At 36.3% G+C, this 12,385-nt stretch overlaps 1 protein-coding gene across 2 annotated transcripts; it reads left to right on the top strand.

Moving 5' to 3' along the window:
* Positions 1-74: 74 nt before the first annotated feature.
* On the top strand, positions 75-11,290 carry LOC132121618 (MBT domain-containing protein 1-like). 2 transcript variants are annotated; one of them, XM_059531206.1, is made up of 17 exons: positions 77-247; positions 1,212-1,413; positions 2,200-2,333; positions 2,413-2,527; positions 2,636-2,718; positions 2,822-2,939; positions 3,032-3,166; positions 3,324-3,412; positions 4,118-4,352; positions 4,465-4,520; positions 4,595-4,699; positions 5,112-5,259; positions 5,358-5,440; positions 5,535-5,769; positions 6,242-6,313; positions 6,766-6,933; positions 8,081-11,290. In XM_059531206.1, the coding sequence occupies exons 1-17, from the start codon at positions 227-229 to the stop codon at positions 8,197-8,199; spliced, it is 2,118 nt and encodes a 705-aa protein (XP_059387189.1). In that variant the 5' UTR covers positions 77-226; the 3' UTR covers positions 8,200-11,290. The 2 variants fall into 2 exon arrangements, with proteins under 2 accessions (XP_059387190.1, XP_059387189.1); XM_059531207.1 differs by lacking the exon at positions 6,766-6,933 and having other exon boundaries at positions 75-247.
* Positions 11,291-12,385: the final 1,095 nt, after the last annotated feature.

Below are 12,385 nucleotides of genomic sequence, written 5' to 3'. Positions count from 1 at the left end.
GTGTAAAAGGTGCAAGACAGATGAACCGTGATTGGCTAATATCCGTGTCAATCATTCTAATTTAGATCAACGCGCACGCGCGCTTGAGCCATGACAATTGTTGATAATCAACTGGAGTTATTTTTTTCCTTTAGAGTAAAATAATTTCAAGCCTAGCCCTTTCCCCCAGGGGGGCTCTTGGACCGTACCAGAACGAACAAAAGATACCGACTTGCATGAAGGGCTAATGGAAAACCCAAGGGATATGGTAAGAAATAGTTTATGTGAGCCCGCTTCCTTGATTTAGCTCAGTTAGCGGCTAGCACTGTTAGCCGTCCTCTTTGTTTTGGTTGTCAGAAACCGATCCTGTTCGTCACACAAACTACAAACTTTACCTCATTCAAATCACTCGTAATACTCTCTACGTTGAGTCACAGCTTATTCAATCTAGCTGTCTCAGTAAATGATGCTAATACAACTGATAATGTATATGTTTTGTGTAGGAGAAATATACCCGCAGGCCCATGTTGGTGTTTACGGTTGTTTCTCAAAACATAGTTAACTTTAGTAGACAGTATTTATGAAGCTCTTAAACGAGTTAAGCACGTTTTCTGAAAACGTTTTTGTTGAAAGCTCTTTCAGGCACAGCATATATGCACGTTTGTGTTGTGATATGACCTAAAAAAATCACTTTATTGTGGGTTATGGGGATATAAAATGTGTAGATTTTTAGTAAAATTTTATTTTAGCAGTTGGTCATGGAACTGGCATGCGTTCAGATGAAGAAGGGTATGAAATCAGGTCACAGAACCTGAAAACACAGCAGATGTCATTGGAATGATATTCCAATAAATGAGTAAATGAGATTCTTTTGCTTTGGCTGTGTCTTGTCTTTAATGTGCTGTGGGGGTATTGGGTGCTGATCATATTGACCCTTTTACCATTATGTTTGTTCTTTTTTTTTTTTTTGTGACCCATGATAACTTTCAGTTTTATTCATGTGATATAGTCCGCTTCTTAATTCCCAGCTCATTAAAACGTTGATGAACTAATGTGAAGATTATGGTTATCACTGACTGTAATATTAAGCAGGCTGTATTATGTCAGAGGTTATCATTTATTGAAGTATTAGTGGTATATAAGTGAGCCTTAATCCTGGTCTTTCTTTGCACTTCCATTAATAACCTCCTTTTTTTAATTTCTCCACATTTTTCACTCCCCGTCACGCGTAGGCTGAGCACACTCCCCGCTCAGAGCGGAAGAGGAGAGATTCGTTCGGGATGTTTGACGGGTATGACAGCTGCAGTGAAGACAGCAGTAGCAGCTCCAGCTCAGAGGACAGTGAGGATGAAGTCCCCAGCATCCCCGCCAGCCTGCCAATCATCAAAAACAACGGCCAAGTGTACACCTATCCAGATGGAAAAGCAGGAATGGGTTCGTAAATTTCGTGTATAGTGGGGTTCCAAAAGTCTCATTTTTTTTATTTAAACCTGAAAATAAACAAAGTATTATAATTAAAATATATATATATATATATATATCAGGTCAACTTTTTGCTCATTTAAATTTTATTATAAATGTAATTAATTGTAATATAATTTCTAATGAAAAATTGTTTAATAACCACATTAATCTTCAGGATGCACTTGGTCAGTTCACGTGCCACTTGAACTGAGGTGGCTACAGTAATCTGTTACGCCACGTTAAAGACAAATAAAAACAAATTTTTTGTTTGAATTTTATGTTTTTTAATTTTTTTTATTAAATGAACAGAATTTGAAAGCAGAGACGTACTTTCATACTAAAGGTAACAAAGCACAAATCTTATCGCAGTTTTTGTATGACAGGTGCACTACAAATAATATTTAATAAAGTTCACACGTCAGTGGAAAACAACCAAGACTAAAAGATTGATCTTGAGATTTAGAAATATATATATTAGTATCGAGTAAGGACAAATCCGTATTGTTAATCCTGCATTAGGGTCCACACAGATGTGTACCTGTTGTAGTTTAACCACATTATGTGCACAAATATAGACTCCAAAACGTGCAATTGGAAAACCATGAATTAAACGGCGCTATTTTGGACAATTATTTTACCCCTCCAAAAATGTTCAGATTGAGCTGAAAAATTTTGGTTGCCAAAATTTCAGTGAATCACTAGTTCAGTAGTGTGAATATATGATTAATGATTTTATTTTATTTTTTTTTCATGCAGCAACCTGTGAGATGTGTGGTATGGTTGGTGTACGAGATGCTTTCTACTCTAAAACAAAGAGATTTTGCAGTGTATCCTGCTCTAGAAGCTATTCCTCCAATTCTAAAAAGGCCAGTATACTGGCAAGACTTCAGGTAACTACTCATGGACTTAAGAAGCACTCCTAATCAAATACAACCTTGATTTTTGTTCAATGAATGTATTCTATCCAAGGGTAAACCACCTACGAAAAAGGCAAAAGTCTTACAGAAACAGCCATTAATGGCAAAATTGGCAGCTTACGCACAGTATCAAGCAAATCAACAGAACCAAGCTAAATCAAAATCAGGTAGATATCCAGGTTTAAAGTGTCATTATGTAATTGTATTCCTAATTGATTAATAATCTGTTGTCACATCACTTAACCACGGCATCATTTGTCATTTTGGTTATGTAGTGGTACCTGTTGAAGGCTTTGACTGGGGCCAGTACATTTGTAGCAATAATCTTGTTGGGGCACCAGTCAGCAGTTTCAAACATGTGAGTACAGGCAGAGGTTGACGAAACGTTACATTTTTGTATCTAATATTTTGACATCTTTGTTTTTGTTATAAATACTGTTTGTAACTTGATCATTCTCCAGGTACCCATGGGTATGTGCTGGGGTGACATCGCAGAGGGGGTAAGGGTGGAGGCCCTCAATTCTGATACAAACCTCTCCACAAAAGTTTACTGGGTAGCAGGGATTGTCAAACTGGCAGGTAATGTTGTAGTTTAATGACTGCCAAGGATTTTTCTGTTAAAAATCGTTCAACTGAAAAAGGTCTGATATTTTATTTTCATCATTTCTCAGGTTTTAAAGCTCTTCTGCGCTATGAGGGTTTTGATAACGATTCAAGCAAAGACTTCTGGCGTAATCTGTGTATCCCCGAAATCCACCCTGTTGGATGGTGTGCTTCTAGTGGAAAGCCACTGGTGCCTCCAAAATGTATGTGAAACATTAAGTCAATCAAAACTATGTAATTAGCTAGTTTCTTTACTGTTAAAGTAGTGTGGAGTTACCTTTGCTGAATAGAAGTAATTTATAAATTGTTATTATTTTTTTTATATATATATATATATATATATATAACTTGTTTTCATAGCCATCCACCATAAGTATTCTAACTGGAAAGCATTTCTTGTGAAACGACTCACTGGAGCCAAAACGCTTCCACCAGATTTCGCCACAAAGGTAAGACACTATCCCAGCAGTGATTATGAAACCGTTTTCCACTAGAGAGATGCTCTAGAAAAACCAGCAGAGCAGGAGGATATTGTGGTGCAGGTGTCAGACTGCCTTATTATTACAGAGGAAGCAGACATCATTGACCATGTTTACTTGCATGTCATTGCCTGTCACTGTGATAACGTGAAATAAAACAAAAAAATTGTATAAACATTTTTGTTAATTTCTTTACATTTTTGTGTTTTTGTTTCTTGTTTTTCTTTTTTTTCTGTTGTTTGACATTTTAAAAGTAGCATGCGGTTACTTTTATTTGTATATAAAAGTATTATGAATTATAAAATACTCAATTACAGTTTCTTTGTTCAAAATAAATTTATAAACACAGTTATAAATTTACAAAAGGTTTTTATTTTAAATGAATGCAATTTTTTATAGAATTTTTTAAAATGTATCTGTTTCTACAAAATATTAATCATCTACAAAAAAGTGTCTACAACAAATATAATGAAAATAATAAAAATTTCTTCAGCACAAAATTGAAACAATATTCCACAATATTACTGATTTTAATATAATTTTTATCAACAAATGCAGCCTTGGTGAGTATAAGAACCTTCTTTTAAAAACATAAAAAAATGTTACAAACCCCCACCTTTGACAGTAATCTCTATCTGTGAGCAAAAAACTATTTGTTTAAATGTTTAACGAAAGGTTCAGGAAAACATGCAGTTCCCGTTTAAGAAACTGATGCGTGTGGAAGTTGTGGATAAGAGCCACCTGTGTCGAACCCGCGTGGCCCTGGTGGAACAGGTGATCGGCGGACGTTTGCGTCTGGTGTATGAGGAGAGCCAGGACGGCAACGATGACTTCTGGTGTCACATGTACAGCCCTGTCATCCACTCCATTGGCTGGTCACGTAGCATTGGACACCGTTTCAAAAGATCTGGTCAGTGTGGGAGTCTGAATGGTTTTCGATTGACCTTTTCAAACTTGAATAACATTTGATGGAAGTTGTTGTGGCTTATGGATCTAAATGTGTCTAATGTTGCCCTCTCTAGAGGTGACAAAGAAAATCGAGGGTCAAATGGATGCTCCGTCACAGTTGTTTCTTAAGGTATATTTGTAATTGTTTTTTAATTCAACTGTGTTTACGGTCACATTCATGTGTGTCATCTTTTGAACCCACAGGTTAAAGATGTGGATCAGAGCGGGGAATGGTTTAAAGATGGAATGAAGTTGGAGGCAATAGACCCTCTAAATCTCTCTGCTATATGTGTTGCTACTGTAAGAAAGGTAAGACTTAAATGTTGATTTAGGCAAAAATTAAAAAAAAAATCACAACACTACGGTAGTACAAATACAAAATAAAGATTTGTAATTCAGAAAAAAAGACTAGAAATTGTGAAATACAGGAAGATTCTTTTTTTATTTTATATTCAGTATAATCTTATATAAATGTGCATCTATACATACCATTGTTTTCTTTATATAACTGTACCAGCACCTATCACCTAAAAATACATATATACATGTGAACACGTATTGTAAATAATACAGAACAATTACCCATCCGCCCTCTCCACCCACCTCTCTTCATCTGCTAGATACACACTGCATGGGGAAAAAACAGCTAAAACAAAATCAGTTATTAGTGAAATGGTTAGGAAGAAGTATTTTTAACTTGGAATTGATGATCTTCTCTCAGGTGTTGGCAGACGGGTACCTAATGATTGGGATTGATGGTTCTGAGGCTGCTGATGGGTCAGACTGGTTCTGCTACCACTCAGCCTCTCCCTCCATCTTCCCAGTCGGCTTCTGTGAAATCAACAACATTGAGCTCACACCCCCAAGAGGTGCTTTCCCTCTCTTTCTGCAGTGTGATTTGACATGACTGCATAACTGAATGAACTTCATGTCCATTTTTGCTAATGAATCTGAAACTGCTCCACAGGGTTCACCAAACTCCCTTTCAAATGGTTTGACTACCTCCGAGATATGGGTTCAATTGCAGCCCCTGTGAAGCTCTTTAACAAAGTAAGTTTTTTTTTTTTTTAATTAATTTGACAAATAATTAATTATGTTTTGTCTTCATTTACACACTGGGATGAATGCCTTTTCTTGCTTTCAGGAAGTACCGAATCACGGCTTCCGTGTAGGTATGAAGCTGGAGGCAGTGGACCTGATGGAGCCACGTCTGGTATGTGTCGCCACAGTGACCAGGATCGTCCACAGACTCCTGCGCATTCATTTTGATGGTTGGGAGGATGAGTATGATCAGTGGGTGGACTGTGAGTCTCCAGATCTCTACCCCGTAGGCTGGTGCCAACTGACTGGCTATCAGCTGCAGCCGCCTGCCACACAGAGTGAGTGAACAGTCCAGAACATTCTGATTCTAGAAGGTTTTTTTTTTTTATTTGAGTTTTACACAACTGTTCTCTACTCTCCGTCTGACCCTTAGATTTAAGCAGTTTGATACTGTAAATGTAAATGTAAATCTATATGTAAATGACTTCTCTGATTGAAAGACATGTTAGAGGTACTGTATACTGAGTAAACACTGACATGTAAACTTAGGCCATCATTTCTTGTCTTTTTGACCATTCCAATCAATCAAGTGTTCTTTAACAGAGCACAATGGATAGCATGCGTCACATGACCTATGAACTGTGCAAAGTGTAAATAAGAATAGGCTAATAATTTTGATTTTGATGTATTATTTAAATTGGTTGTAGCAATAAAAATCCTGCTGTCCTTTTTTATTGTAAAGTACAATGTGTTTGTATGATGTTTAATGATTGGCTGCATAGAATAACAGCTTGTCTGTTTCAACCTCAGCCACAAGAGAAGCACCACCAAATGTCTCCAAACAGAAAAAGAAGACCGCACAGTATAAAGGACAAAAGAAAAGTGAGTCCAGTCTTTTCATCTTCTCTCTCCTCAAAATTGGTCCAGGAGCCATTTCTTTTGGGTTTCCCTCAGCTCTGGGTCTGGTCTGGTTCTGCTTGATAGTCAGTAGCAGTTTTCACAATTTAGTGGGTTCACGGATAATTACAGACAACTGTAACCATCATCCTCATCCTCTGGTGACAAGAGTGACCCCCTCCCTCAGGGTGACCGAATCTGAGCAAATGTTTGGTAGGGGTCAGATTTTAAGTCATCATGTTGGGTTCCACATTGCCTTTTTTCAGGGCTTCAGTTTCTCAACAATCACCCTTCTGACATGTAGAAATCAAATTAAGGTTCAGATCTGAGTTGAAATTTGGGCTCAGCCGGAGGATGGCCCGCAGTGTGTGGAGTGGAGCTCGATAGCCTGGGTAACCTCAGTAACTTCGGTAACCTCAGTCTGGCTTGGTGTTTAGAGAGGAAGATTCCAGTTGGGAGGAGGCCGATCGGTTTGGTTGGGCCTCTGAGGAGGAGGAGCTTCTCGGGCGATGACGAACAGACTCCGCCCCATTACCTGTCCCACTTCTCTGGGTCCGGGCGACCTCCCACCTCAGGTGTAGAGCATGATCGCTCTCTCAACTCAGGTAACTCAATTCTCCATCACTCAGGGAGATGGCGCCACAGAGCTCCTTCCTGTAGAACTTTTCAGGTCGGCCAGCTTGAAGAGTTGCACGTCATCAGGTATCGGAGTCATTTGTGCTGCATACACCATTAACAACAGTTGCATGATAAAAAGTATAGTTTTATTGTTTGACTCAGAAGAGTTGTGTGCACGGTCAGTTTCAACCCACGCCTGACCTTTTTATACACGTTCAGTGATGTGAGTTAATAGTATTTGGATGTTAAAGGAATAGGTCAACAAAATACTATCAATTCTGTCACCTGTCTGCATATTTAAAACCTGTACGACTTTATTTAAAACACACAAAATTGCCTTTTTTAATTATTATTTAACAATAAAAATCGTACTGATTCTGTCAAGCTCTAAAATTACCATTAAATAAATAAATAAAAAGCTCATATGACTTGTGAGCAATATTCTGTGTTTATATATTTGTTACACAAGCAAAACATGTAACGTGACCGAAAAGCATTATTTCCACAATAATACAAGAACATTATTATTAATATGGTTATATTATTTTTACCAGGTATGTGCTCCAACACTGAAGGTTATTTAACATTCAATAAAAGTGTTATTGTATGGGTTTGGTTGTTTGATGTATTCTGTCCAAAGTAAAATTTCAAATAAAAAATGAACATTCTTCTATATGAAAGAAAATTAAAAAACAAAAACAAAAAAGACACACATACACATATTATAGAATGGCTAGCTACCCATTCTTCAGCTGTAGGTGGCTCTGGCCATTTTCTATACTCCAAGCCATATGGGATGACATGAGAGTGAGGAAATTACAACATGTTCATTTTTGAGTGAACTGTCCTTCTAAATATTACAGGTAAGTTCATGAGCCTATGAAATTACTTGCTGCCTGGTTAAATTCATTATGTGAATGCTATAATATGCTTACATTTGAAAATGTAAATATGGAAATGTTTTTGTTTTGATTTTATTTTTTTTAAGTGGAGTGATACTTCTGTCCACCCACACTTCTGTAGATCTGAGTGCAAAATGCTAGTCTTTAGGTGATCTCACAGCCAATTTTTCCATTTACTGTTCACGATTTATTTTATGGATTGGTATTCTTGTCTCTCGTTTTTGTCTTCCAGAGGCCTCTCTGCAGTTGAAAGAAGAGCCTCCTGAGATGGACGAGTTCACCTTCTTGCAGGGCATCTCAGACCAGGAGAGCAACGGCTCAGGCAGTTACTACATCAGACAGGAGCCTTGAGCAGCATCAGCCATCACAGAGCCTCACCTCACTGCCAACAGCACTGGAAAAATCCCACTCGGAGCGATGCACACGAGGCCTGGAAGAAGACACAGTGACTTCCCCTCACACCAGGTCTCTCTCTTTTCGTTTTTTTGTTTCTTTTCATGTTTGAAAAGCTTGAAGAATGGATTTTTCATTCATTGATCCGAGAGCGAAGAGTGTGTATAAGAGGGGATTTTGTTTGAAGTGGGGATACTGTTTTTTTTGTTCCTGACTTTTCATTGAAGCTATTTGCCCGATGGACTTTTTCTCCTCAGTGTTCATTGTACTTGAAGTTTTCTTCACTTTTTTTCTGTCTTTATTTCCCCTTTTGGTGAGGGAAGCAAAAAAAAAAAAAAAACTATTTGGGTGGTAAGATTTTAGTACCTTGTGTGTTTCTTGCGCTGTTTCATTTGTTTTGGATGGGTATGCATTTGGTAAGAGTAGTAGAAATCTATATTGAGACAGTATATTCATATATGTATGACATTCATATTAAACACACATATATAAATATTTAAACGTATAAATATAGTAGTGGAATGAGGGATGATGGTATTGAAATCAAACCTTACTGGTATGAAGAGTAGACTAATGGAAAACACTCACAATTTGCACTACAGGGATAAAAATATATGTATTGGCCTGTAAAACTATAGTAAAACCTGCAGCTTCATTGTATTATGTGATTAGCAAACATAATTCTAGAAGTGGGATGTGCTCAAGTCAAAGTGAATATTGTGATATGCAAAAAAATATATATTATTTGACATTCACACCAATGTTTATAGTTTTGATTTCGTTCTAAAGAGCCATTTTTATACGGGCAGTCAAAGTATTTTGTGAGCCGTAAAATAAAAGGTAAACAATCACTGCTACCTGAACACTACCTTCCTGTCATCTTTGATGTTGACAGCACAGCAGAGGATTCTTCTGGTAGGCTTTCTAGTAGTAATGCGAGTCTCTGATCAAAACAGCGCCAGCTTATTTGTTTACCAGCCTCCTTGTTCATGCATCAGCGACGAATCCCATCCCCTGCATATTCCTTTACTCACAGCATTCATTCCAGGATAAAACCATTTTTACTACCTCTAAAAGAAAACATGATTTTGAAATACACGGGTTGAGGATTCATGTGGTTCCTCGGCCTTGCTAAGGTTGCAATAGGGTAGTTCTCATGCTCCATTTGAAAGGGTATATTCATAATATTTTATGCAAATGGTAAATATCCACACTTGGACACATGGCGTATTTCACTTTAAAAGTCTACACATCATTTATATTTGTAACATAGCATGTTATCGACAGAGTTCTTGAAATGGAAAAGAATGTTATGCAATAATAATGTCTGTTGTTTTATGATGTCTTACTCTGGAAACAAAAAGCTCACAGCTCACAAGTATATAGACTAGATACATTCTATAGACTTCAAACAAAATAGTCTTACAATATATTGCAAAACTGTGACAATTTTCTACGAGCTAGACTTGAGCTTTCCCTGTTATAGATCGTTCTGAGTGTAAATACATTTTATAACATCATATAGAATCAACCAATTTACATTTGCATAGTGGTTTATCTTCGTATAACTAGAAGCTCTATTCAATACCAGTAAGGTTGTTGGTGAACTCTCAGGAAACGTATCTCATTGACTTCTGCTTTATTTGAAGGGTCTATAGACCCTAAGTGCTTCTAAGATCATCCAATTCTACTTATGATACCGCTCTTTTGTTTCTTTGCAATATTTGAAGCTTCTTACAAATGTGACCATGTCGTTGTTTTCCCTCTGGTTCATCTTTGCTTGCGTTCATCAAATGCTGATTAAATTTTGTAAATGGTCACCCACATGTTGTTAGATTCATGTTAAATTATGGTTTGCTGTATAAAGATCCTATGTATTTTTTTAACAAGTGATGGTGTGTTTTTCTTTCTCTCTCTCTTTTGTAATTTACTTTTTTCCTTCATGGGTTCAGATGTTTGTACTGAATCATTATGAATTTTTTTCATTTTTTGGGTTTCTTCAGTGGCTGTTGTGTTGTATGCACGTGTAGTTTTCCAAATGAAAGGCACTATTGTGTATTTAATTTGTAAAAGTCAAACTAGGGCTTTATGGCTACATTTTAAATCAGCAACCAGATCAATATTGTCATGTTTATACTTCTTTCAATGCTTATTCTTTATTGAAATGTTGCTTTTTCAATGTCAGGTATTTTTTTCCCTCATAAACCCCATCCATAGCATCAGGATTTAGGTACACACTGGTTATGATCTTGCTTGTCAACTAATTTTTTTATAATAATAATAATAATAATAATACCAAAATCTCAATCATTTGCAACTAAAATATGACTGTTGAGGCAAATTTAGCTGCTACCCTCAAATGAATTTAAGCCCTAACGCACAACTTCACCTTTAAGTAAACACTCTCTTATCAACAGAATTGATGCCTTATCCTCTGTTATGTTTTTTCTCTACATAAGTAAAGTTATTGAGTCAAATATAAAGAAGCAGAATACAAAATATAAAGAAAAAGATGTTGTCCAGTAGAGTGATTATCAGTGCATGCAGCAATGTGAGAATCTTATGAGGGCCAGTGTTGTTCTGGTCTCGATACTAACACGGGTTTTTGCGACGTTCCCTCTGTCCTCAGTAATCACATCATGGTGCTATATATATATATTTGATAACTCATTCATTAGGTCTATTAAAAGAATTAAGTCTGTAATTATAAGTTGGAGAGCTGGTGATTATAACTTCAGATCTGTATTTTGGATACAAGTAGCCGAAATCATTTGTTATAACGATGAAAAAATAAAGAACTAACATTGACCCTCATAGTATATAGAGACGAGGGTGGTGGGTTTGTAACTTTTTTGATAGAGTCTGTATCTAGTCTTTGCTTTATTTCTGATGATGCGTGCTGTGATATGGGGTTTGATAGCTCGTGTATATAGTTCAACTGTGGGGGAAGCTTTTGTTGAATTTTGTTAATTTGATTACAGGCATTTCAAACTGTTTCCGCATGGCTGTGAAAATGTATCTGTTGAATTTGAAAAAAAAAAAAAAAGAACTTTTTACACTGAATTAAAAAGGATACTAAATGTTTATCTGTTGTTGTTTCCCCTTCTTAGTACTTAAAGGCATAGTTATATATTTTTTTTAACTCTTATTAAAAATGACAAAAATGCACATTATAAACAGGAAAAATGCAATATAAGATACAAATTAAATAAACAGTGCTTTAATTTTTGTTTCAGGTACAGACTATTTAAACAGTAGCATTCACGTAAGAAATAGTACAGAAATTAGATAACCAAACATAAAAATAAAACACTGAATAGTCTTCTCTGTATGAATTAAATGTGCAAGCTACTAAAGTTATTCAGTTGAGAGTGATTTTCTCATTTTCTGTTGTTGTTTAACATCAGAGAGCAGGCAGGTTTATTAGGCTACTGTCACTTTAAGACCTACTTTGAACAGACAATTTTAGGGAATACAACTCTTATTAAAATGCTGTCAGGGTATTACAATGCTTTTCTGGCATCGGTATATATTGTGCAACACGTGTATAAATATAGTCATAACACACTGGCCATTTTTTTAAATGTTCATTGTTTTTGGTGTAGAACAAAAAGACATGGTTCTTTAACAGTTATTTAAAGCAGGTACATTTCAGTACTTTAGAAATTCACCTACTAAAGACATATGGAGTGAAGCGAGCATTTGCTATGGAAATAAAATACTGTGCAAGATTTACAAGTAAACATACGCTTAAACATTCAGTACTCACTCCCACTATTACCATGTGCTGTATAAAAAGCACAGTACATCCACTAAACAAGCACTTTAAATAAAACCTTTAATTAGAAGGTTTATCAGCCAACAGCGTCAATTCAGTCAATCGCTTTCATTTCAGTGGTTAATGGGTCCCAAACCATGAATGGCTCACATTTACAAAATTAAAAGGCTGCAGTTTCTACACTTAATGTTATGAACTGATCGTAACCACACACACACACGAAAAATAAAAATCAATGGATTGTTGCTGCTCTAAAAGTTATTTAAAAACTCCATGGTTAAAACTAGTCCTGAAGCAACTCCTCAGACACTCTACGCTACGGCGTTTTCACAGAACTATCAATACTGCATCAATATTACCATAAGC

Source organism: Carassius carassius, chromosome 39, assembly GCF_963082965.1.
Source record: "Carassius carassius chromosome 39, fCarCar2.1, whole genome shotgun sequence".
NCBI lineage: Eukaryota > Metazoa > Chordata > Actinopteri > Cypriniformes > Cyprinidae > Carassius > Carassius carassius.
This window is presented reverse-complemented; position numbering and strand designations above follow the sequence as displayed.

Coding starts and splice junctions, on each gene's coding strand:
- LOC132121618 (XM_059531206.1), top strand. CDS start 227: ATGGAAAACCCAAGGGATATG. Junction 248..1,211: donor TGGAAAACCCAAGGGATATG/GTAAGAAATAGT, acceptor CGTCACGCGTAG/GCTGAGCACACTCCCCGCTC. Junction 1,414..2,199: donor AGATGGAAAAGCAGGAATGG/GTTCGTAAATTT, acceptor TTTTTCATGCAG/CAACCTGTGAGATGTGTGGT.